The 26,813-nt window shown below is 39.6% G+C and overlaps 1 protein-coding gene across 1 annotated transcript in view; it reads right to left on the reverse strand.

The window, feature by feature from the left end:
- The window catches only part of SPAG17 (sperm associated antigen 17), a 211,042-nt gene that overhangs the window by 154,853 nt on the left and 29,376 nt on the right, over positions 1 to 26,813 (reverse strand). Inside the window, exons 2-3 of the mRNA XM_079156427.1 lie at positions 20,188 to 20,328; positions 19,503 to 19,592 (exon numbers count right to left, since the gene is read on the reverse strand). Coding sequence (XP_079012553.1) covers positions 19,503 to 19,592; positions 20,188 to 20,328 — 231 coding nt within the window. The remainder of the gene's footprint in view (positions 1 to 19,502; positions 19,593 to 20,187; positions 20,329 to 26,813) is intronic.

The raw sequence follows: 26,813 nt of genomic DNA on the forward strand, positions 1-26,813 counted from the left end.
TTAGGCTTTCAGTTCCTTAGGTTCAAATTTTGAACCCTCCATTCCTGCTGCCTGGTTGAGGTTTCTGTGCAAGTCCTTTCTGTGGAGTCAGATCAGTTCCTACATGGTCTGACTACATCTCCAGTTGCTTTCCTTTCCTATCACTGCTTTCCAGATGCACTTCCTTCTGGTTCATGAGTAGGCCTCAGGACCTTTGCATATGTTATTTCCTCTTTTTCTCCTTCAGAGTGTGATACAAATATCTCAGTTTTGCCTTTGTAGATGACTCTACTGAAATCAGTGACCCTCTTCCTGCTTCCCACCCTTGTTCTCCTTTTCTCCATAACCTTGTTACCATTTAACATAATATATTATCATTTTTATTATTTCCTTTCCATAATTAAAAAATAATTCCCTCTAGGACTTCAGCTTTTATCTATCACTTTTCATTGATCTGAATTCAAAACTTAAAACATAGTAGGTTGCACAATGTGCAACTATTTTTGACCCAGTTTTCCCACTCCTCGGTTTATAACCAAAGGACTTAGAATCAGCATACTACAGTAACACAACCACATCAATGTTTTTAACAGCTCAGTTCACAATAGCTAGATTGTGGAACCAATCTAGATGCCCTTCAACAGATGAATGGATAAAGAAACTGTGGTATATTTATACAATGGAATATTATTCAGCCATAAAGAATAATAATATTATGGCATTTGCAAATAAATGGATGGAATTGGAGAATATCATGCCAAGTGAAACAAGCCAATCCCAAAAAACCAAAGGCCGGATGTTTTCCCTGATAAGTGGAAAATGATACATAATGGGGGCGGGGGTGTGGGGAGTGAGAGAAGAATGGAGGAACTTTAGATTATGAAGAAGGAAATGAAAGGGAGGGGGGTATGAAAGATGGTGGAATGAGACAGACATCATTACCCTATGTACATGTACGATTACACAAATGGTATGAATCTACATCATGTACAACCATAGAAATGAAATGATGAACCCTATGTGTGTACAATGAATCAAAATGCAGTCTGTAAAAAATTTAAAAAAAAATAAATAATTGAAAAACATAGTAGGTGCTTAGTAAATAATCATGGAATAAATTAAGTCAGATGACCATTATGTGCCATGTTTCATACTGCTTAATTGGGAATTTTACTACTTGGAACTCCTCGTGAACTTTTTCTTTTATGTTTGCAGAACTGGGAATTGAACCCAGGGCCTCATACATGCCAGGCAAGCATTCCACTACTGTGCCATGTTGCCAGTCCTTGGATCCCCTCCTGTTGTGATTTGGCCACACTTGGATTTTCTAGCTGGTCTGGATCAAGTCTGAGTTAACTAGGGCCCTCTAGAGGGTGCACTACTGAGGTGCCCTCTCTTACACAGGGACTTGTTCTGTAGGTAAACTACCCTCTTGTGAAACCCTGGTGATGTTGTGATCCTGGTCTTGTTCCCTTTTACCATCTAACTATTAAGATGGAAACATTGTTGGTTATGGATTAACTTGGCTCATATTTTAAGGACCTGCTTTTTCATTCACTACTGAGACCTTTACAGAGCACCCATTGCATCCCCAATACTGGAGATTCAGAGGCAAAACAAGTAGGCCCTGTGCACAGTGAGCTCTCTGTTGGCTGAGGGAGGACTACAAGATTCCCAGGACATGCATGACTGCAGACTGTGCTGCCCAGTGAGGGTGCTGGGGCCACGGGAGGCACCTCATTCACACCAGGTGTGGCAGCAATGTTTACCTGTGGAAGTCTACTCTTCAGGTGAGGTCGAAGGGCCAGTGGAAGTGTCTCTGACTGAGGCTAGGTGGTTGTGAGGTGAGGGAAGAAGAGGAAAGAGAAGAGAGCAGAGTCCTGGGCAGAAGGGCTGAGGCCAGAGTATATATTTTGGAAACTAGAAAGTGGTTGGGGTGCAGGTATGGGTGTGGGGTAGGGTGAAGTTGATGCTGAAGGGGAGCAACCATCGGTGAGACCACTGGGGGCTTGAACAACAAGTTAAAAGAATTTAGGTTTTATCTTGAAAGTCATTTAGAGACTCAGGTGAGTAATAGATTGGATATATGAAGCTCTTTTTGTGAGCTTCAGCATCTTACTTATCTTTAGTGACCACTCATACACAGTCAAGACATAAAACAACAACAAACAAACAAAATCCAGGCTCTAATAGATGTACCTGTGGCCCATGACAAATCTCAAAACTCTGAAATGTGTACTTCAGAGCTTACAGTCTGGACCCTGCTCTCCAGCTTTGGCTGTAGTTAGTTCCTAGCACTAGAGGGATGCATTTTCAGCATTTTGGTCCAGAGTTTATAAAACAGAGATGGGTAAGTAGGCACACAGTGCCATCAACCTTAACCAGCGGGAAAACTGTTGGACCACTTCCAGGTGGGGAGCGAGGGGACACAGAGTATAGGAGAGCTACTGGCCTGGTGAGCAGTATATGGACACTGCAAGACTGTGTTTCTCTGAGGTCAGGCTGAAAAGAACCTGGTTCAGCCATAAAGAATTAAATTAAGGCATTTACCAGTAAATGGATGGAACTGCAGACTTACGTTAAGTGAAACAAGCCCATCCCCAAAAAATCAAAGGCCTAATGTTCTCTCTGATATGTGGATGCTAACACACAATAAAGGGGTGGGGGCAGGGAAGAATAGAAGTTCACTGAAGAATGAAGGGAAGGAAGGGAGAATGGGAATAGGAAAGACAGCATGAGTCAGGCATAACTGTCCTATGCTCATATGTGAATAAAGAACCAGCGTAACTCCGCGTCATGTACAACCACAAGAATGGGATCCTAGAATAAGTTATACTCTATGTATGTACAATATGTCAAAATACACACTACTGTCATGTATATCAAAAAAGAACATTTACACAGCATTTGTAAAAAACAAAACAAAACAAACAAGGATAGCAAAACCTGGGTGCTTGTTTGGAAGATGGAAGATGTATTCTTGGACTCTACTAAAGACTCCCCTGATCTCTATCACTGGTGCTGGGGAGTCTGGATTCAGCACTTTTAAACAGCGCCCCCAGGTGATTTTGAGTCCTGCCACTGTAGGACCATAGGCCAGAGGAAGTGAGAAAATTGAGGGGCTCACGCAGAAGATCCTCCTGCAGCACCTTTCCCTGACTCCCAGGTGGGAGACTGCTGTCCCTGGTCTCCCTGCCACAAAGCCTGTTTACATGTCCCTGAAGCCCCTCCTGCTGTGGAGCTTCACTTAGCAGTTCTGCACTTGCACCCTTTAGTCCTGGACGATGGCTAGTCCTGCTGCTGTTATCCCTCATGGCACCTGAAGGATGTTTCAAAATTACTTGAGGCAAGCATTTCCCATCCTGAATTCTGACAGTAGAGAGTCCCTCCCATTTTGCAGGGTCTGAAAACAAAATTATATAATCATTTCGTTTTAATCAATCCCATACTCACAGAACATGGCCAATAAAAACATGATTAAATGTCCAACCTTACAATTTTTGCTTATCGGGTTGACTATGATTAAAGATACAAAGTCAAAGAGGGCGTGGGTAAATTGGAACTGTTAGAAAGAATGTGGATTGGCACAGAATGCCTCCAACAAATTTTGACAATGTATGTCAAGAGTTTCAAAAAGATTTATATACTTTGAAGCAGTAATTCCGTTTCATGAATTTTTTCATAAGGAAACAATTAGGGTCATAACTATTGGTAAACAGCTAAATTTAGCAAAAGGGGGAGTGGTTAAATATATTATTGAATAGAAACGTGCTTTCTATTATATGTACACTGAATATGTATTTAGAAAAATGCTGGAGTCCCGATGCGTGGAAAGGAGATGATGTAAAACGTACAGAATTTCTATTTTGTCGAAAGCGGTACATAACTCTGAGTGGTGGGATATCCCAGATGCTTCTTAAGTACCTGCTTACTACCCAGGCTGGGCTTTCTCTAAATTTTCCAAGTTAACATACATTGTTATTATAATACAACAGTTAATGGATTCTATTTACAACTTACATGCTATGCAGCATTTAGCTGCTTTGATCAACGCCACCCCTTCCACCTCCATGTAATTCTTCCTGCACTCTAAATCCACTTAGCACACTCCTCCCCTCTCAGGCTCCCTCAGTGCTTCCCAGGCCTAAAGGATAAAATGAACACTCTTAGCAGGGCACAGCAGGACCCTTTATGACCTTGACTTGACCTACCCGCCAAGTCTTTTTCCTGGCTACTCTCTCCACTTTCCCTCCTTATTCACCAGGGATATGTGCCTAGGGAATTTCTTGGTTATTCCATGCCTTGTTATGTTTGCCTGACTTTGCCTGGGTTCAATCCTTTGCCTATAATTCCTCTCCTCCTTCCTTACTTCATAAATTTCCCACTCAGCTTTCAAGCTTTCTTTTTTAAAAACAAAAACAAAATAAAAACCAAAAAATCTTTCCCTTGAAACTTTAGAAAGATCTAGGCATTGCTCTGTGCAACCGTTGCACCTTTCAAAACTTCTTTGTTATCCTCTGGTAATATAACAACTGTTCCTTTCCATCTCTCTGTTTTTCATTAGACTGAAAGCAGGTTGAAGGCTGGAATTAACTTTGTGATTGACACATGGTAAACGGCCAATAAAATATGTGCTGAATAAAATAATTAGCACACAAATCAGATCTTCAGCAATGCCGTGCCTTGTAAAAGGGCACCCTGGGATGGGCAGGTGGGAGCTGACATTCAGCCAAACCTCCCATCCCAAACCAGGCTTGCTGAACATCTGAGAAAGCAAGCGCTGCCAGTTCACTAATTTTAGCAAATGACTGGTGTCATGGGAAGTGTTTACTGTGCTGAAGCTGAAGCGGGACTGAGCTGGAATTACAAGAAAACTGTGGCTCATTGGCTTGAGGAATGGGGGACCATGCGTTCAGCTGTGGAACGAAGCAGATCTGCCTTGACACAGAAATCCCAGGGTTCGCAGCCACTTCATAATGCCCTGATCAGGCCCCACCCATGCTTTTCATCATCATTTCTTAGATACCCCTAGGTCCCACATGCTTCTGGAGAATATCTGAAAGTAATTTCCGCCACTTCATATTTTTCTTTTCTCTATCCAATTTGGTTTATTGCTGTATTTTGCAAATTTTTGCAAAGTAGTCAATATTCTAAAAAGTAAGTTTTAAAGTTTTTTCTTTCTTTCTTTTTTTTTTTCCTGTGGAGAATCATGTGAATGACTAGTAAAGTCTCACTTACATTCCTGGGGACAAATATGTGCATAAAGAAGTCTGCATTTAGCATTTTGCCTTTAGGAATTTTAAGACATTTCTTGATCAATAATACTGGGAGAGAAAACTCCCTGAAGTTTGCTATTTTGTTTAGATGAACAATTTTAAGGAGGTTGAAGTTCTTTTTCAAAGTTCTTTTGCAGGAATTGTGTCTTGAAGAGTTTGAAGTGATAGAGAGCTATGGATTTGGAGTCAAAGTGACCAATCTCTGCCATTGTTAGCTACAGGCAGTAGATTGTGGGGGAAAAAAATATGCAAGATATGCACACAAAGAATCCCTTATTTAGAATCCTGACCACTTTGCATAAACTTATAAAATGCAACACTAAACCAAAAAGAAAAATGTGAAACTTCCAGAAATTAATTTAGGATATTCTCTAGAAGCCTGCAGGACCTAGGTGTATTTTGAGAAAAGACAAAAGTAGGGGTGGGGTCTTATTAGAGCATTATGAAGTGACTCTGGGATTTCTGTGTCAAGGCAGATCTGCTTCACTCCACAGCTGAACACATCTGCCTCAGTTCCTCAAGTGGATGAGCCACAGTTTTCTGGTAACTCCAGCTCAGCCTCCTACTCTTGACATCCCCCCATCCGCCCACTTAGCTTTGGCACAGTAAACTCTCTTGGATGTTGCTTCATGAGAAGAGCAACATTTAGGTCTGCTTCACAAGGTTGCTGTTGGGATCAAGATCTCACCTTGTATGTGAAACTATTTTGTAGTCTAAAAAAAAAAAAAAATGAAGAAAATACCATGTTTCAAAAAATATTGATTCAGAAAAGACTGACACACTGACTGAATGGAACAAATTTGGTTTTAACAAACTTGCTCTCAGTTGTGCAGAGATTGCTTCTGGTGACTTGCATCCTTGCCCTAAGCCTCTCTACCCCTCTACCCCACTGTCCCTCTACACATGTACAGGATTCAGCTTTTATCTCTGATAAATAAATGCATGCTGAAAGGACAACGGATATAATGGGCTAACACTCTGAAAATGCAGTTTCATTTCATTTAAACCAGGGTTTTATGGACATTGTGCCTGAATTCAACAGGCGGGTGTGGGGGCTATTTTTGGACAGGCAGAACTTCCAGCACCTCTTAAATCACATCACACGGCAATTCCCCACTCCACCTACACACAGGGCGGGCCTGCATTCATAAAACAGGACGCTGGCCCAGGGTGAGACTGAAAGACTCTCCCCTTTTGATGACTAATACTTGTCTCTTTCTCCAGAAGGGGAAAGCACCACATACAAACCTCACCAACACATTTTCCTTTGCTTGCTCCAAAAAAAGGGGAAAAGTGTGTGTGTGTGTGTGTGTGTGTGTGTGTGTGTGTGTGTGTGTGTGTAATCCTCCAGTGATTGGAGAATCCTGAAATGAACCTCTATAGGAAACCCCTGATGATGTTCTGTGGATGATTTTGCATGGGAAATTGAAACAAGTTGGCAGGAAGAAGAATTCTTTCTACATAATTCAAAGCAGACATTTTACTAGAAGAAAAGCAAATCAGAAATTTGCTGTCAGTCCTTGAAATTTTATTAGTTACAAAAAGTAATATATTAGCCCCTTGCATTAAATCCAGATAGAACCTATCCTTTTCTTTCTTTGCCTCTCAGTGGTATCCTAAAATGAATCTCTGAGCAGGCACATAAGACTAATTCCTCACAAAGGGTGGCCTGTGGCTGTCACGTGTTATTGCGCTCGCTCTGCTTCACTGCAGTTCCGGGGAGAAATCGAAGGATAATAATAAGACTTGGGAACAGCCAAAATGATTGGGAATTTCTGATAGATCAGATGATCTACTTAAATATTTCCTGATGTGAAAGCATATGTCCACGTAGATGTTGACTCTTTCGTATGAATTCCAGATAAAGGCTAAATCAGGACGAAAGCAAGCTTGATACCTGGGGAGTCTGGAGCAGCACAGTGTGCTCTGCAGTGCACCCTATTGGCGTAGCTCACCCTCAGAGCTCTATAGATTCAAACAGTGTGAGCACTGTAATCCAAATAAGCATGAAGTTGAAATATGAACTTTAAAGGAGGAGGTTGTGGAGAAACTTCAGTTTTTCTGGGTAAGAATTTTTCTAGGACTGGTTTCCTAGATTTTGCACTACTTAATCCGTGATCACATTTTTTGTGTATTTCTCGAAGCAATATAGAAATAATATTTTAGGTCACTTACATTATCATGCTACTTAACAAAGTTTGAGGATGTTTTTAAGGTCAATCATATTGGTGAAATAGAAGAATGAATGGATGTGCATCTATTAATATATATGTGAGAGTCACTGCTTCGAGTTAGTATTAAGTGCCTCTAATAGTCACCATAGCTTTTCACCCAATGAATACAAATGAATCTCTATCTGGTTCTCCCAGCTTATATTCACATTCTTAATTTCCTTGCAACCAAAGATTGAGGACAGAGTCAGAATTTCAGGAAGAGAGGCCACACCAGAAACAAGTAGAAGCTTGAAAATTGTTACCATACTTCAATTCTAGCTAAGCTTTTTCTCTCTCGGAAGGCAAGGCCTTCTGTATCTTTGCTGCATCTTTGACTGTTTCGGTAAGTGTTCTGCCCCTCCCTCCTCTTCCCAATATACCCTGTCTGGGGGCCATTACCCTTTTGGCTGAAAGTTTGTGACAATAATGAGGTCAGCCACAAAGCTCAATAGAGAACAGACTCAGTTACGACCAGGGCTTAAATATGGAGCTCTTACCTCAGACTTCCTCTAAGGAGTTAAAATGTCATGAAATAATGGAAAACAAATACATTGTTTACAAAAGTAGGGATTATGAGTTCTTGAGGACAGAGACCTCTTCTAATTCAATCTTGTGCCCACTTCCTGCCATATAATAGAAATTCAATAAATGAGCTGGAGGATATCTGCTATATCCAGGGTTAGCTGAGAGACTGGGAGAGAGAAATGCAAAAGGAAGATAATACAAAATAGTTACAGGATTCTAGGACAGTTTTGTTCAGACTTTTTTTTTTTTTTTTTTAAACATATATTTAGGGACTGGGAATATAGCTCATTTCGTAGAATGTTTGCCTCACAAGCACAAGGCCCTGGGTTCAATCCCCAGCATTGCAAAAAACAAACAAACAAATAAACAAAAACCATATATTTAAAGCCAAAAAAGAAAAATTACATCAGAAGCCACAAATGTGCACACACAGTGGAAATCAAGTAAATGTCTGCAAACCCCTGACTGGGTTATCACCGAGAGTTAAGAGCTATTGTCTAAAATATGTAACCAATAAAAGGAAAATAATAAAAGGACCACAACTGCCAGTACCTAGGAATGTACTACTGAATTAGCATTGTGGAAATGGTCCATCATTTACTCTGCGGTCATTAACAGTAATTTTCATTATTTTATTAGTATGTTAATTCTTTTTGACAACAAAACGTTTTACAATACTTACTGTGTATCCTGGCACAGTGCTAGGCTTACAAAGATACTAAAAATATGACTTGTGACATCTTCTCTTCAATATCTCTCAGACATACCAGATTTAACCTATTCCAAACTACACTTCCAAAGTCCCTCCACTTTTAGTCTTGCTTTGGTTTCCTCTGGATCAGAAGATAGTTTCATTCCGTTCCTCAAGGCAGAACCATGTTTGTCACCCTTAGTTCCTTCTCCCTCACCCCTGGCATCTCCATTAGCACCCACCGTTCTGCCTATTCTTCCTCCAGAACGGTTCCTGAATCTGTACCCCAGAGGCCTCCTCACTGGTATCCTCATGTACCTGCCTGCCTCCTTCCCAATTTATCTTCACGCAGCCACCAGAGTGAAAGAGAAACAGGTTGAGCCGCTCTCCCTTTTGAAACCCTTGATGGCATCCTATTTCCTATGAAGTAAAACTGCAAACTCCTTCCTAAGGAGGACCTCCCTGTGGATCTGGCCTCTGCCCCCTCTCTGGGCACCCCCCCCCCCCCACACACACAGTCTCTTCTCTTAATGTCACAGGCACAGCAGCCTTTTCGTTCCTGTGACCAACAGCCATCTTTCCACTCCTGCTTCAGAGATGTGCACAGCATGCTCCTGGGCCTGGATAGTTCCCCCATATTCTTTCCCGTTGGATCTTTTTTCCTTTCAGCTCATCTCAGTTATGGCTTGGATTTGGCTTGCCCCCAGAGGTTCATGTACTGAAAGCTTGCTTCCAGTGTTGGAATGACAAGAGGCAGTGGAACCCTTCAAGAGGTAGGTCCTAATGGGAGCTGGTTAGGTCCTTAAGAGGGATTAAGCTTTTTCCCAGAGGAGCAACTTCTTTGTTCTTGAGGGAAGTCCTTCAAAAGTAGGTTGTTAGGAGAGAACCTAGTACCTCCTCTGACTCTTTCTTGCTTCCTTGGTCACACATGCTCCTTCTGCACATGGCTGGTTCCCTTTCTGCTTCTTTCCTATGCTGCTGGCAGCCAGGAGGTCCTCACCGGAAAATGCCAGAGTCATGCTGTTTGGGCTTTTCAGTCACCAGAATTAAGGGTCAAATAAACCTCTTTACTTTTTAAAGTATATCCAGTCTCAGGTATTTTGTTAGAAAAACACTAAATGGACTAAGAAATTTGTAAATACTCATCAGTCTACAATATTTTGCTCTGTGATTCTCTTTGATTTAAAGCAATTACCCCAATTTAAAACTGGGCACATTGTTTTGTTTGTTTAATTTCTATTGATGCCTGCTTCCTCCATTCAAATGGAAACTCTGGAAGGACTTAGAATTATACGTTTTATTCATATAAAATAGGAATAAATCCAACCATGTCTTTGGTATTTAAGAGACCTTCAGATATTTGTGGATGCATGAAAATGAAACATTTTTAAAACCTTTGTCTTTGTCATTTGATCATTTAGCTAGAGCTCTATACCACCTATACTCTGAACCTAATATTTTTGTCTCAGTTGACTTTAAAACAAATCTTAAAAAATAACATATCTCTACTCCATACTACAGAAATAGGGAAGTTACAAGTCAGTCTAATTTTATTTTTGATGCATGTTGAAATAAATATATATTTAATGAAATAAAATTTTTATTCAAAAGCATCTAAAATTACCTGTGGGGAATAAATTGAATGGGCAAGAACTTTTTAATGAATGAGACCTGCCTCTACTAGGTATAGAGCAAGCCCTGGGCTATTAGGGAACTGACGAAGATTTCACTGGTGAGAGTGAACAAATCAATTACATTTCCTGGGTTTCCATTTCTCTGTTTACACGATGGAGATGATATTCATGTGAAGATTTAATGGGAGAGCTGAGGATGCAGCTTATTGGTAGAGAACCTGTCCAGCATGTTCTAGGCCCTGGGTTTGCTCCCCAGCAATGAAAAAAATTTAAGAAGAAAGCAATTATGAAATTCTCAAGGGTTAAAATTGCTGCTTATTCCTTAAGGCGTTCAATCATATTTACCCCTCTGTGATATAACACAGAAGAGTGTGTATTGTTCTCCATCAGGTCCATGAAGACTAGTGTAACAGGACAGTGCAAATACCCTCTGACCACTCCTTCACCCTTCTTTTCCCCTTACCAAGTTAATTAATGCTAATTTGTCTTTCACTCATTGTACTCTACTTAGTGAAAACCTGCTCATAATCTGCACATCCTGTTCACAGAAAAGAGGTAGAAATCTGAATTTTCATCAGTGGACGAATGGATAAACAAAATGTAGATATGATGGAATGTTCTTCAAAAAAGGAAGGGAATTCCGTCACAGGCTGCAACGTAGATGAGCCCTGATGACGCAATGCTAAGTGAAATGATCAGTAATAAGAAGACGATTCTGTGTGATTCCACTTACATGGAGTATCTAGAGTTATCAACTCATAGGAAAAGAAAGTGGAATTAAATGGGGGTCGTCAGGGGCTGGGACTAGAGGATATGGGGGTGGTGATTACGATTTACTGAATATAGAATTTCTGTTTTGCAAGATGAAAACGTTGTGGAGACTGGTTTTGCAACAAAATGAATGTATTTAACATGACTGAATTGTACACTTGGACATGGTTAAGATGGGAAATTTTATGTCATGCATTTTTCACCATAATACAAATTTAAAAAATTTGTTTCTAGTGTTTTCATTCTCTCGAAAGTACAAAACTCTAGTAGTCACTATGACTAAGAAGAGAAATTTTTTAAAAAGTGCAAATAATAGCTAACTTTAATGGGCACTGACTCTATGCCAGGTACTAAGAATTTCATATTTACTATCTCATTTAATCATTGCTACTGCTTTATAAGGTAGAACTGCAATTTATCTTGACTTTACAAAGAGGAAAGTAATAAACATATCCTAGAATAAAAAGAGATTTAAAGCTTAATTCTACTTAATTAGCAGTAACTTGTATTTAAGACATATTAAACCATGACAAACACTTCTGGAATTTAAACTATTTATTTTCAAACTTGTGTGTGATGCAAGTAGAAGGAATAGAGACTCTGAGTCCACAAGTTGCTTAACCTGCCTGAGTTCTACTTCCATCATTTATAAGTTATCTCCTAGCAGGCTGAGAACAAGGTTAGGGGAGCTGATGTACATAAAGCATCCAGCACATAAGATTTTGTTCAATAAATGGTAACTATTACCATCACTATATATAGATATGGATTATTCACAATCTTGACTACAAGAATAAAATGAAGAGCTCCTAACTCCTTCCCCAGAGTCCCTCTGATCTGGTGGGTGCAGAGAGTAGAACATTAGGCAAAGACCTGGAGGAGAAGCTGTGGTGTGGTGGTCAGGTCTCATGGGATGAATCTTGCTTTATTTTTGTGGCTGGTTCACCACTGAACCCAAGTCTGGAATTCTTTACTAGATTCCCACCTTACCCACTGCCCAAACCTTCCAGCCAATGACCCAATCTTTATGGGTCACTGCTTAATCTCAGGCTCCTAGCATAGGATTCTATACCTCCCTGCTCCTGGGCAGCAGGCTATTTGCCACAGTGAGCTCCATCAGCAGTTTATACCCTAGGGCATGGTTGAGACTGCCCCCTCCCCAAAGCCTTTGCTTGTGTTGTGCTTTTCTTTGAAAATAGAACTTCAGATTCAGATTACCCATCCGAGAAGCATACATATTTGCACCCTGGGAACCCATTCCTAAAGCAATGGAGTCCTGATCTTCTGCCCTCTCTGACTAGCTTGGACTTGGCTTTCTCTGCTGGGCTGCTCTGGCCTCCTCCAGAATATGGAGGCTCAGGTTGTTAACACACTCGACTGCTTTTTCCCCAACTTGACAGAATTAATTAAGTTGCAACTCTTCATAACCTTTTACTCTGTAACAGTTTCTAGCACTGCTATTTCTCCTTGTCTTCCCTTCTTTGGGTGAGAAAGACCTCCACAGTCCAGATTCTGGCAAAATAACTCTTAGATTGTTTTTATAGTCCCAAAGTAGTACTTCTTTGTTACAGCCCAATATTCCTAAATTTTGTTCCAAGTCTCATTATTTTACATTTATAAATATCAGGTTGTATTAATTGGTTCCAGCTTTAAAAATGTTCCATCAGAGGTTATTTTCTGCTATTTTGATAGTGGTTTCCAAACCTGGAGTGCTGAAGCCCTGATGTGGGCCACATTCTGCAGGCATCCCTGAAGGACTGATGTGCAACGGAAAAGATACACAGGTTCTGGACTTGGCTGTGTGCTTTGAAGACCGTACTGGCCATAATAGCTTCAAAGAATTTCAACAAGTTCCTAAGACATGACCTTCCCTTTCCGAAAACCACGTTGGCCAGGCTTGCCTTAATCAAGCTGTGCTTTTCTAAGCATCCTTTTACTTGATCTCCTGCAGCAGTTTTTAATACTTTCCCTACAAGTGAAGTTAAACTAACTGGCCTGTAATTTCCTGGTGTGTCCCTAAGCTCTATGAAATAACGGCATTAGGTTGGCTCCTTTCCAACTCTTCCAGAATTTTTTTGTTTTGTTTTAAAACGCAGGATTGAAAAGGCCAGGGAATGCTTCCTGCCTCCCTGCTCCTTCGTTTCTTCCATGACATACTGCTCTTTCTATTCCCAATAGATCTGCCATTTTAATAACTTCAAACCTCTTAAATGTTTTCACATATTATTTGTTCCTATCTCTGAAGCATGAGTTTTCCATTTTTCATTTTGACAAGGGCCACCCCCCAAAATAAGGGCTTATGATTTTATTGAATAGACTGTTAATTTGAGGCACCATATAAGAAATGAGTTTCGCATCAGGAATCTGGAAAAGAGCATCAAACTAGATTACAATTAAATCTGTGTTCTTACTTATGAATTATTATAAATACATGCTGGGAAAGACTTGAAAAATATATCTACACATCCAGGAAACAGGAAGCAAAAAATGGAACTGAAACATCTGGGCATACTAATCCAGTGCACTAGCAAAGCGTCTTAAAAATGTGATGAAATGAATTAGATTGGAAGAGATCACATTTATTTTCTGCATCTTTTTAAGCAGCATTTGGTCTATCATTTTTAAATGTAATAATGGAAAAATCTTTCCATATTTAATGATCTCCCAGTGGACATATTTGTTGAGATATAAATTCCTATTTTATACTGATATAAATAAATAAGAAAATTAATAATCATTTGCAATTGCAAAAATGTCCCAAGTCACATAATATTGATGATTGTCCAAGTCTTTAATATAATAGAAACTTGAAAATTGGTTGTTTTGAAAAAAGTTAGCCATGAACTAGGGCATAAAACTCTATATTCTTTATGGACAACTTTGTTTTCAATATTTTTTTAACTTTTTGTTTATTCAGGGACTTAATTTGTCTTTTCTAAGTAAGTCAGTGACAGGCACATAAACCTCAGCCTACGTGTGGATGGAAGCTCAGATCCAGTTAGGGAGGAATGGTGATCACCGCCAGGAGAGGAAGGGACATGGAGTGGGACTCCAAATACTTAGGACTGGTGGCTTTTATTTCAGTTTTGTTGGAGAAACAAACAACTGCCCACTGGTAACCTTTTCTTTCTAATTTATCAAAGTCACAACATCAAGTCTGAAATTTGCACACCTATCTTATAGTGTTCATGTACTGTGTATCAGATTTAGTCTTGTGGGGGAGAAACTTTGGATTTATGGTGCACATAGACCTCTCTCATCATGACTTTTCAATTGGTTTTGAATGACTGTTAAAATTTTCTTTTTTAATTATGATCTAGACTCAGTGTATCTACAGATGAGCAGGTCAGTTTCTCCATGTGGGTTGTAAAGTATATATACAGAAAAATATTTGTGCATATTTAGCAAGGAAAGATAAGGTCAGTCATGAATTTAAAGTATGCACTTTAAACACTTTTAAACACTTTTTCCAGTGTTTGAAACATTTTCTTATAGATTTGCTGCTTCAGGGTTTTAAAGTTATAATTAAAACATGTGCAGGACTTATCTTTCCTATTTAGTGCATATTGTACCATGGAACTACAAGTTCTGTATATACTCATCCTGTCTTCTACCATTCCTTTGACTTTGCTTGGTCTGCTCCCTTTTCTTAGCATGCCCCTTCCTACATGTGGCTGTCAAAGCAAAGAGTTTCGAGACAGATGAAAGAGAACCCAGTTTATGGTAAAGTAGAAAAACTTGAGACTATGTGTTTAACCATGGTTAAATCCAAGTACTTTCAATTTCTAATTTAAATTTTCTATTCAGCAGACTTCCCACCTTCTCTATACCTTCATTCTCCTATGTGTAAAATGGGGACATTCATATTTCCTTTCAGAATTGTGATGCGGATTAATTGGGATATTTTTAAAAGATCAGAATTATCAGGCCTCTATCTTTTTATTAATTGGTTCTTTTTATATGACAGTAGAGTTATATATGTCATATATAGTTATATATGACAGTACAGTCCATTTTGATGTAATCATACAAGCATGGACTATATCTTTTTCTAATTACAACTCCTGTCTTGTGAATGTATACAATGGGGACATTCTCTGTGGTATATTCATATACGTGCATGGGAAATCTATGTCAGATTCTTTCTATTGTCTTTCATATTCCTATCTCCCCACTTCCCTTTATTCCCCTTTATCTAATCCACTGAACTTCTATTATCCCCCTCCCCTCTTATGTGGGTATGCTTCTGTATATCAGAGAAAACATTTGACCTTTGGTTTTTGGGGATTGGTTTATTTCTCATAGCATGAGAGTCTCCAGATCTGTCAATTTACCAGCAAATGTTATAAAAGTCATTCTTTTATCACAATTTTATTTTTTATTTGTTCTTATTAGTTATACATGATAGTGAAATGTATTTTGACATACATATATATGGAGTATAACTTCTCATTCTTCTGGTTGTACATGATGTAGAATTACATGGGCCATGCAATCATATATGCATAATATTCTCCAGTTTCAACCATTTACGGGTAAATGCCATAATTTCATTCTTCTTTATGACTGAGTAATATTCATTGTGTATGTATACCACACTTTCTTTATCTATTCATTTGTTGAAGAGCACCTAGGTTGGTTCCATAGTTTAGCTATTATGAATTGAGCTGCTGTAAATATTGATGTGGCTGCATCCCTGTAGTATGCTGCTTTTAAGTCCTTTGGGTATAAACTGAAGAGTGAGATAGCTGGGTCAAATGGTGGTTCCATTCCTTGCTTTTTTTTTTTCTTAATGTGCTAGGCGTTGAACCCAGGGTCTTGAGCATGCAAGGCAAGCACCTCTATCAATTGAGCTATATCCCCAGCTCCCTAGTTTTTTGAGGAATCTCCATACTACTTTCCAGAATGGTTGCAACAATTTGCAGTCCCTGATCACCAATGTATGAGTGTACCTTTTCCCCCACATCCTTGACCACATTTATTGTTATTTGTATTCTTAATAATTGCCATTCTGACTGGAGTAAGATGAAATCCCAGTGTAGTTTTAGTTTGCATTTCTCTAATTGCTAGAGATGTTGAACATTTTTTTCATACATTTGTTGACTATTCATATTTCATGTTCTGTGAAGTGCCTGTTCTGTTTCTTTGCCCCCTTATTGATTAGATGTTTTTTTTTTTTTGGTGTTGTTTTTTGAATTCTTCATGTATCCTGAATATTAATACCCTATCTGAAGTCCAGGCGGCAAAGATTTTCTCTCAGACTGTAGGCTCTTTCTTTATGGACCTGTTTCCTTTGCTGTGAAGAAGTTTTGTAGTCTGAGGCCATCTCATTTATTGCTTTTTAATTTTACTTCTTGCATGTCAGGAGTCTTGTTAAGGAAGTCAGTTCCTGAGCCAACATGTTGGACTGTTGGGTCAGTCTTTTTCCCCCAGTGCCATCTTCTCCAAAAAAACTTCTCTGGATTCTAGCTTTCCCCTTTATGCCTCCCACTCTTTCTTTAATTTCCCATAACATTTCACCTGTCCTTCACAGATTTCACTATTTTCAGCATTGCATTATTCATTCATTCAACAAATATTTATTGGATACCTACTAAGTGCCTTGATTATGTACATATAGCTTCTCAAGTTTAGATTCTTTGTGATATTCATGTTCTTTCCTCTCTCTCCAATGGATAGACAGTGCTTGGGAAAGAATGTGCTTGCCAGTTGGTAAAATTGGCCAATATATAATTCAGGCAGTATCTGTACATCCATTTTTACATGTATTCACATCCTTGGTGGGGATGGCATATTGGAAAGAGTGCTTAAATGCCAGCATGTGGGATCATCCTTGTCCATGTTTCTGAATAATAACAATAAAGTAATCGCTGGAATACTCTCTTCCCATTCCTACCTGAGTCCTTGGAATAGTTTCCGCTAGAGAAAAACATGGTCTTCAAAAAGAGAAGGTGAATGAATAAATGAGCTGTAGGGATGTCTCTGTGGAATTCCATTAGCACAAATCTGAGCAGGTTTTCAAAGAATGACGGTTTATAAATAAAGACTCTCTCATATATACAATATCATGGCTAGATGAAATTCTAAAGTTTCAAGGGAAATTACACAATTTCAAATGAGGCTGTGTGTACACAACACCAAACCATCCAAATGAAACCTTGAGCAAATCACTCAGGAATGTGGTCTTTGCTAGCCCAGACATGTTGAGTCCTCATTGGAAATGTGTAATATGGTTCTGACAGTATTTTACTACTCATGGATAAACCAAACTGTAGTGAAATCTCACTTTAATTGGCAGGTCCTAATCAACCGCAGGCTAGGAAGCCTGGAAGCCAAATTGGTTAATTGTGTTTAAAGTAAGAACAGCTAGGCTCTGATTTAAGGCCAATGAGAGTGTCTTACAAGCAGAAGTAAATATAAGTATTTAAGTGCATTACCTTTATGATATTTTGAATTCCTCCCCACAAAAATGGAGGTCTAAAAGGAAACAGGACTCCATGAATTTCCCACGTATCAAGCCATTGTGTTAGCATATTCTCCCCCCCAATTGAAGAGTTTCCTTTAGGAGCAAGGCATCCTAAATAGGTTTCTGAGGAGTCTACCTGTGGCTGGTATCCCAGCTGGACACAGACATGCAAGGCTTTAGGCAGAACTAGGCTCATGAGCAGGCTGTCTATGGCTCGAAAGCCCAGAAGTTCCAAAAGATTTTGGCTTCTGGGGCTCTTGCATGGCCACCCCACATGACAACTCTGGTGTTTTATGAGCATCACCAGTGGCTTTTCAGTTCACCTGGGGTGAGGTAACAGGTGACAGAGTTCCTGGAAAGGTCCTCAGTGTGGAGGGACTGAGACTGGGAATGTGCCCTCTTCCCTATCTGTGTAGCCTGTCCTTGGATGGTGCTGAGCAGAAGCCTGCATTTATTTTGTTCTTTATCACTTTTTCTATGGCAATTGATGTTAAAGAATGTCTGGTACACCCAAGGTCCAATCTCTGTGGTGCTCCACCCTCCCTTCCCTTTCCTTCTGGAACCATTCAGAGAAGGGCATGTGAGTCGTTGTGGGAAGCTTATTGCCCAAATGTTCCACTGGAAGAGTGTGGGAGAGCCAGATGTGAGAGGGACCTCCCCTGAGTGAAGAATATGCAACTGAGAGTCCCTGCACATATTGGGGAGGAATGGCTCCTTAAGCTAACTCTGGATTTGTAGCATTGTGTTATCCCACATCCAAGTCAAAATGCCCATCCACATTAAACATCAAAACTGGCCTGTTATCATCTCTGACTTTTCACTGAGCATCTTTGAAGAAGAAAGAATTCTTTGGGAGGCTAATTGGTCCCAGGCCTGAGAATTGGATATGAATGTCTATGGCAACTTCAGAAGAAAAATCCTGATATTTTAAACCCAGGTATCACACAAGGTTTCAACCGAAGCACATGTATTCAGAATATCATAACAAAAGATAGAAGGCATGCTATTTGATTCCTACGGCAGAGAGCGTTTCCTATGGGAATGAAAGAACTTTAGCAAAAGTTAATGCCATGAAATTAACAGTACTATCAATTGTGAATAAATACAGTGACACTTGGATAAACTCAAATAGTGCTCAAGCAATACCAAAGAGCTTATTGTAGGATCATCCCAGAGCTGAGGTACATAAAAACTTTATTAGACATCAACAAAATGAAGTGCAAACAAATTGGTCTCAGAAAGATCCAAAAAGTGTTTGTTTTAGGTCCACAGAACCATAAAACAGTGCCTGACGAATTGTGATATTCCAATTAATCACTGGATTTTTATAGTTTCTTGTAAACTGCAAGATGCATGTCAACAAGGCAGGGTGAGAGAAAAATCTCGTACTGAACATGAATTCTGAGCCCTGTGCACAAGCCAGACTTTTGTATTGAGTAGCTGCTAGAAATGGATGGGATTTCAGTCTGAAAATGTTCACATTGATTAAAGTTGGATGTAAAATGTGCACACACTGATGGGAAGTGCTCCAGCAGTGGCTCTGTCTTATTCAGGAAACTCTTGCTTTTTTTGTGAAGCCAACATTTAGAATTGTACTAATAATGACTCCCTTTGATACCATCACCTACTCAGCAATCATCCTGAAAAACTGTGACCCAACACTTTTGTATATAACAGTTTCTAATTTATAGTTTTTAGTTTGATGCAGTGATGGCATAAATACTCTATGACAATTTTGTTCCTAAAAAAGGATTTTGCTTAAAAGGAGGCAGATTGTTTTGTCTGTGTGACTATCAGGCATGGACATCTTCAATTAGGAATGGGAGTTGACTTTCAAAAAACAAAATAAATGAAAAAAAAAAAAAAAAGGGTTGCTATCATATCATTACTTCCATTCTCATTTTCTAAAAATTTTGAAAAATCTCTTTGAAAAACACTTTCACCTACCTCATAAAATAATGGAAGATTACTGGATACAGCGGGCTTTTTTGCCTTTTTAGATGGTATGGTTCCAACAAGTTCATTTATTTCATGGATCTGCAAGAGAGTTAAATTTATTTAAAAAGAAAAAGAAAGACTTAAAGAATACTAAGATACATGCAACAACTTTCAAACCTCAGGGTGACTTAAGCAGTTGGGGAAACTACGAAGAAGGAGGGTCTCTTGATTACCTGGGATATTTGCAGCCACCCAGGTAAGCTGTTAGTAATTGTTTGGGCAAGTGCCACCTGACAGATCTCTGTTGTCATCCCTCTGTGACCTCTGACAGCTACATTCTCTGCCAACTTCATTTGCCAGTAAGTTATGTACTTTCAGGAACCTTATTTAGTCTAGTCTTTTGTTGTTATTTAACATTTATTAAATAATTCTTCACAGACATGGTGACTGAAATGGCCTCAGAAATCTTTGCCAAATGAATGAATGTTGTGTGACTGACCTTAATGAATGAAAATTGCTATTTCCTGATCAAACACTTTGAATTTATTCTAACTATATGGTTATTTAAAGTGATCCACAAACATTTACAAAACAGTGCAAGCATGTGATCGCTTCATTAATTTTATGATTTTAGTCCATTATTTCAAGTACAAAGCCTTTGAGGGGTGTCGCGCTAGGAAGGAAGAGAGAGTACCTGCTGGAGGATGTCATGCCAGGACGCTATGCTGAAGAGTCTACGCTGAGGGACTTGCACTGCCAGGGTGAGGGCGCCAAGGAGAAGATCATCCTCGATCTGGTTCCCAACCACAAAGGCGATGGACGCCTTCCAGTCGTTCTGTTACAAGATCAGATGGAATTAGATGCTAAATGTTCCTGACTGAGTGATTTTGTGTTAAAGGCTTTTGCTGTAAAACAGGGTATTTTTTTCTATAAATCTTACCTTAAAAGACAAGGGTTGACATTGAGGTATATGTGGGTCTTCGACTGAAGCAGTCACAAGGGGGCAGTATTGGGCCAAATTTCAAATAACTTGATTTGAAACCTGTTTTCTGGAGAAACTTTTTATTTGTATTTTTTGTATCATTTAAAGAACATTTTTTTCAAAAAATGACATTTTGCTATCATACTGCCTAAAATTAATGTGTTATTGGAAAGCAATAGTTCAACCCTTTGTCACAGATAAATATTAAGATGTAACCTGGCACATCTTAGGTTACTAAAGAGTGTTAGGAATATAGAAGGAGCTCAAAAAACAATGGTTAAATGTTGGGTAATAGTTAATGAGTTGCCAGATGAGAAGTGGAGCACATCTTTTCCTCCTAATGTAACCCAAGAATATTATTGCTAATTCACAAAAGGGTTCTTTCCAACTCTAGGAAAAAGGCTAAAATATTATACTTGGATGTGAAATTTTGTGTCAAATAATTTAAAGAAAAAAAAGTTATGAAAGACAATGATCTCATTCAGTGATCTCTTTCTTTCTGCTTGTTATAATTTTAATTTCTGTTGGGAAGCAATTGCCTGGGAGATTAAGAGCAGAGTTCAATGAATTACCCACTGTGTGGTGCAGGAAAAGGGAGGCCTGTCATGCTTTTGAACACCAGCAATCTTAAGGGGAGATGGAACATGTGTACATGACACAGACTTCCAAAAAGAGATAACAATAGGCAGGGCGCTCTAGCCATGTGGTCTCTTGGGGCCTTAGCTTCCCCATTAAAAAAAATGAAAGGTTTGGATGAGGGCAGTGCCTAAGTTTTCCTCTAGCTCCCTTCTAGAGATCTGACCTAAACAGAGTAAAACCTACTCTTGGTAGACGCCAAAACAATGTTTAAGAAGATCTGAAGAGGTCACACAAATTTAGTAAAATGCCTAATTTTGTGTGGTTCCCTCTGGTTTCTGTCCAGTTCATAATCAGGTTGATGACAGAACTAGGGTATAGGTGGGAGGAAAGACCTAATGCAAATTCTTACCACCAAATAGCGTTGTCCTTAAATGCTTCTTATTTTTTCCATGGAAACTTATTACCTAACAAGACCCACCTAGTTTTCAATGCTATCACCAAAACATAACCACATGTAGAAGCATAAAATGTTTATTTCACTTACAAAGCATTGCTATGTATGCATGTGTGCGTGCAAGGAGGTGTTTTGACTCTGAGTTTATTGAGTTCAGAACATTCTTTTTGTCTGTTAATTTGCCATAGGATGACTGAGCAGCTGTTTTTAAAATTTTCTGGTTCTAGAAAGTAAGTATGCTATTTATAACACATTATTTAGAAAAAAAAAATCTATCATCACAAATGCCCTTTCCTGCATTGCATGATTTTCTTGCCTCTTGTCTGCTCCTTCCCCAAATCTGCTTCTCTAGTTATCACTGATGGAGAAAAACCTCTGTGTTTCTCACAGTAAAATACACATGCGTCCTGGGAAGGCAATGCCTTATAATGTTCTTGGCAGTTTTACTTTCCAACACTGAGGATTTTAATGACTACCTCTATGCCCCCATCCCAGTCCCCACTGCAAGTTTCCTTGCCAATATTTGAAAGTGAATGGTGACAAGGAGAGGCCGCCTGTCAGCTCTTTTGGAGACAATTCAGAAAGAGGACATTGCAGCCCATCACTACCTATCTGCAAATATCTGGCATCAAAGGCAGGTGTTGACCATTTAAAAAAAAAAAAAAAAGCAGAGAGGAGGAGGAAGGAACAAACAATTATTGCCATGTGCCAGGCATAGATTATTTCACTGAATCTCTAAGTAACCCATGGAATAGGCACACTGATACTTTATAGACAGAAAAACAGAGGTCTGACAAAGAAAAACAACTTGTTCAAAGTCATTTTGGCAGAACCTCGTGGAGGATATGTGGCTTGCAGTTTTGTGATCATTTCAGTGAAGTTTTGGGAGCAAGCCCTTGGGCTCAGAATGGCCTTCTATAATCCTTAACTTGGAACTGACAGACTACTTCACCATATTACTATCTATCCCATGTTACCGATAGATGAAGATTTATATTACATGTTAGTGTGTAGAGAGCCTTTAAAATGATTAAAAAACGATAGTTTTATAAAAGTTCAAAAGTTAAAGAAATTTCCCAAGGTTCTCTCTTTTAAAGCCCAGTGATCTTCCTTCTTTGCCCCCAAGTGCATCTTAATGTGAGATTGTTCCTCCAGTTCATGGTGCTATAATGAAACTTGTAGGATCCCCAAGGTCACCTTAAACCAGTGTGCCTCCACTCCATTCTGGACTAGAATATGTCCAGAATTATTCACAGCTCTCCATGAGACCCCCCTAGGGATCCAGGCCACATCTCTCTATTTAAAGAGAGTCTAGTTGGGGCTCAATTTCCCATCTATACTCTCTTGCCCACAAAGCACCTGCTTCAGAAATTGAATCTAATAGGCAAAATAGGACTCATGTAAGAGTTTGACAGAGTTGTGGTTTAATTTCTAATCACATCATCAGAACCCAGGTAAGGGTGAGCTGAACCACTCAGACAGTAATAATCAAATCAAGAATGCCTGGAGAGAAAGATGCACAGGCTGCATGCCACAGCAGGGGGCAGCCAGATGCAAGGAAATGCACCATGGTGGAAGAATGAAGAACAAGTCATTTCCTGGGTCAAATTGGGAAGAACAGCTGAATAATTATGCTCTACAAATATGATTTTTGAATCTTTCTCTTGTTATCCTAGGTGATGGTAGGTTACAAGTTCCTACTAACTGGCAGCAGTTGTAGAAATAGGAAATTGGTTGGGGGAAATAAAAAACCAGATACAAATTAGATTCAGTAAAATACTATTAAAAATACCCCTCCACCAACAGCATCCCCATATGCAGTTGAACAGAGTCCTTAAATTTAAGTTCACAGGGAAGGAAGATAATTTAGTATAGAGAAAATAAGTGCTGACCATTGGGAAGAGAAATGAACGTATCGTGTGTGCAACCCCATTAAACACATGTGTGAGTACAGCAGTTAATTTGGGTTAATTTGTGTAAGACAAGTTGAAGAAGTTTGTGTGCAATGTGCATGCACTGACAGAAAGAACACATTAATCACTTGAGAAAAATTGCACTGAGTTTATTCCATGGTGAAGGAAGAGGGTTTTAGTCTGGCACACTTCAAACACCTTAGGAAATAAAATCAGTTCTCTATTACCTGGAGGCATATATTCCACATGATTATTGCTGAGTCTTGCCCCTAGTAGTTATTGATAAAGTCATTCAAAGGATGAAATGAAGTCATGTATGGACACAATCCATTACCTTTTATTTATTTTACCAGTCTCACCTAATTTGAAGCCTGGCAGGAGGGCGTCTTAACCCAAACACTTACATAGTAGTCTCCTAAGGCAAGAAAGTATTCTGTAAATGCAGAGAACCTGACCAGCTCACACAAGTCTCCCGTCCCAGAGACACTGGGGAGATTTTGAACTATTTTTCTTTCATATAATGCAAATTCTCCAAATTTTAATTAGGCATTCCAGATTCTAATATAGAAACCCTTTCAAAAACAAGTAAAAATGTAGCTTTTGGACAATGGGAATGTGTTTGCTTCCTTCTGTTAGTACAAATAATGTGATATAGGGAAAGACAGTGCCAGGAAGAGCAAGCTCCCAAGCTCCCTTCTGCTGCCTTTGCTAGCTCAGGAGACCTTGGTGACAGAGAGAGATTTCCACAGGCCTCCACCCAGGGCTGATGAGCACCTGTATTAGGAGAGGGTGTATAAAATCCTTGAGTAAAATCAGGGCAACATTTTAAAAGTTAGGTTTATTAAAAGCTATTTGACACTGTACAGATATGCAAACCTGTCCTTCATATCAATACTCAACTGCAAGGATAACCTTTTTGTTAAGTAGATTTATTGCCAAATGGATAGGGATTTGTGAATGTCTTTCTCATACTGGGTTTTTCCTTCAAAAGGAGTCTTGGATCTCCATCAGCAAAGGAGTGTTAGTGTGGGCTTTTGGCCAGCAGAAGAAATATTTTTATTACATAGAACTGACTGCTACAATTGTATTTGTTAAAAAGGGCTGTGAGCTGAGTTGAATACGTAGGCTAAATAATGGGCACTTGTTGTCATGTACTAGACAAGACTGGTATAAACAATCAGGATCTCGCTTACCTAACTCTCCACTAAATAAATACTTACTATAGGCTCTTCTCTAATGATGTACTCCTCAGAATTGATCATAAAAATTAGTTTGATGTATCATTATCTTACTGTTTAAGTAAGTAATCCTTATTTAGGAATTGTTATGTTTTTCAACTAGATTGCAAACTCTTTAGGTCAAAAATTATGTTTTACGTACTTTTGCACCTTGTAGTGCACAGTAGTGAACAGGAAGTAGAGTAGGGCTCTATACATAAAGTTCTGTTGATCGGTATTTTAAAGCCACAGACTACACTTGGACACTGAGGATGTTGACCTTCAGAATCATAAAGCACTGGAATGGAGCCTGTCAGGAAGCTGTGAGGATATACAGTTCAGAGCCCTGAAGTTCCTTAGGAGGAAAACACATTGTATCTGATCTAACATGATTCACACCAGGGTTAATAACAAGGATCTGGGGGACTGGGCACTGGAGCCGTCCCCTGGAAGACAAATTTTCCCAGGAGTGACTCAGACAAGCTGCGAGATGAGAGGGGAGGGAGCAGCTCCTCCAGATAGGAGGGGGAAAGCCCAAGACTCATTACCAACCACTACACACTACAGAACCACTCCTCCCTTCTCTTTCCCTTTTCCTGCTCTCTCCCATCTCCCAGCAAAATGATCCTTGATGACTGCACCTCTTCCCTTCCCTACTACCAACAGGCGGCAAGCTCTGTGATTCCTTTCTCTTTCAAGGTGCCTTGGGAATTCTTATGAGCTTAATTCACAGTGAAAGAATATCAGGGTGTGGTGGGTGAGAGGAGCAACAAAGAAGGAAGTAGCATATAATATGAGTTGTCTAAGTGCAGAATCTGGGAAAGGGCTGTAGTTCTGCTACCGCCAACCGCCCAGGCCTCCCCAGTCTTCTGACTCCATCCAAGCTGTGCTGGCGCCAAATGCCCACAGCTCCTCCTAACTCTGTTCTGTGGCCTGCCATACATAGGTGGGTAGTTAAATTAAAGGGATGGCAAAAACTACAAATCAGAGCATTTACCTGGAAGACAGGTTCTTAAACCTTTACCAGCACCAGCCCAGGGAGAGCTGCAGGTTTAAGATTGACTTGGAGATGCTTTTGATTGAAAAAAGCAGGGCTGCCTGCAAGGAACTACTGAGTAGGGCAGAAGAGGTTCTCTCCCCCTACTGCACACACATCCCACCCAATACACACTGCATCAGGGTGCTGTGTGAATTGCTGGTTAAGGTCTGCTGATGTTGCTTCAGTGATAACTCAGGCTCAAGCATCATCCTTCCAGATGGGCTCCATGAAAAGTAGGTGACGAGATGAGTAAGGAAGGGCTACTCCGAGAGGAACAGGGCGATCCGCTCCAGAGCGCTCCTTTCCTCTAGACCATTCCTCTACATTCCCACTCAGGCATCTGCACACAGAGGCCATGCGCTACGGAAGGTCTCCAGGCAGCCCTTACCTGTGGGTGACAAGGTTCTTGCATACTTCTGCGGCCCTTTAGAGGAGGAGAGGACATTGTGGCATGGTGATTAGGAACCTGGACCCGGAGAGCAGATTGCCTGGATTCGAATCTCAGTGGACTAATTGAGAGTCCTCTGTGCCTCATGCACAATTGAAGATAATGATAATTTATACCTCTTGGGATTGTTTTGAAGACTGGATGAAAAAGTTTACAGGAAGTCCTTCTGCACATAGCATCTAGCAGTAATCAGAGCTGACATCATGGGTATTATTTGGCAGCAGTGTCGGGAGGCGGGTTCTGCTCTTATTGGTCATTAGAACAAACACAGTTATTCCATACATGCTGCTTCAAGTGTGAAGAACTTAGCAAGAAAAAAAAATCAAACAGAATATAGACAATTGTGCCATGAAAAAAGCAAATACTAATTTGAATGGCTCTCAATTTGTAAGATAATTTTATTTGATGATAATAAAGTTGTTAGCTGACATGTCCCTAAAATATTTTGTCCTTGGACGAGAGGAGAAATCATGAACACAATATTTAAATTCCCAAGGTATGCATTTTTGTTTTTTTTTTTTGAGTTATGGGGAAGAATGTGAGAGTGTGGCAGGAGACAACTTTCAGTTATTTTGTATCCCATGCAAGTCTATCAGAGACATTAACCTATCCATGAAAACTGTTGGTAACAACCACAACACCAACTGTAATAACAAAACAAATAGCAATCTGAGTCAGATGAGAAGGC

Source organism: Sciurus vulgaris, assembly GCF_902686455.1.
Source record: "Sciurus vulgaris genome assembly, chromosome: 1".
Classification (NCBI taxonomy): domain Eukaryota; kingdom Metazoa; phylum Chordata; class Mammalia; order Rodentia; family Sciuridae; genus Sciurus; species Sciurus vulgaris.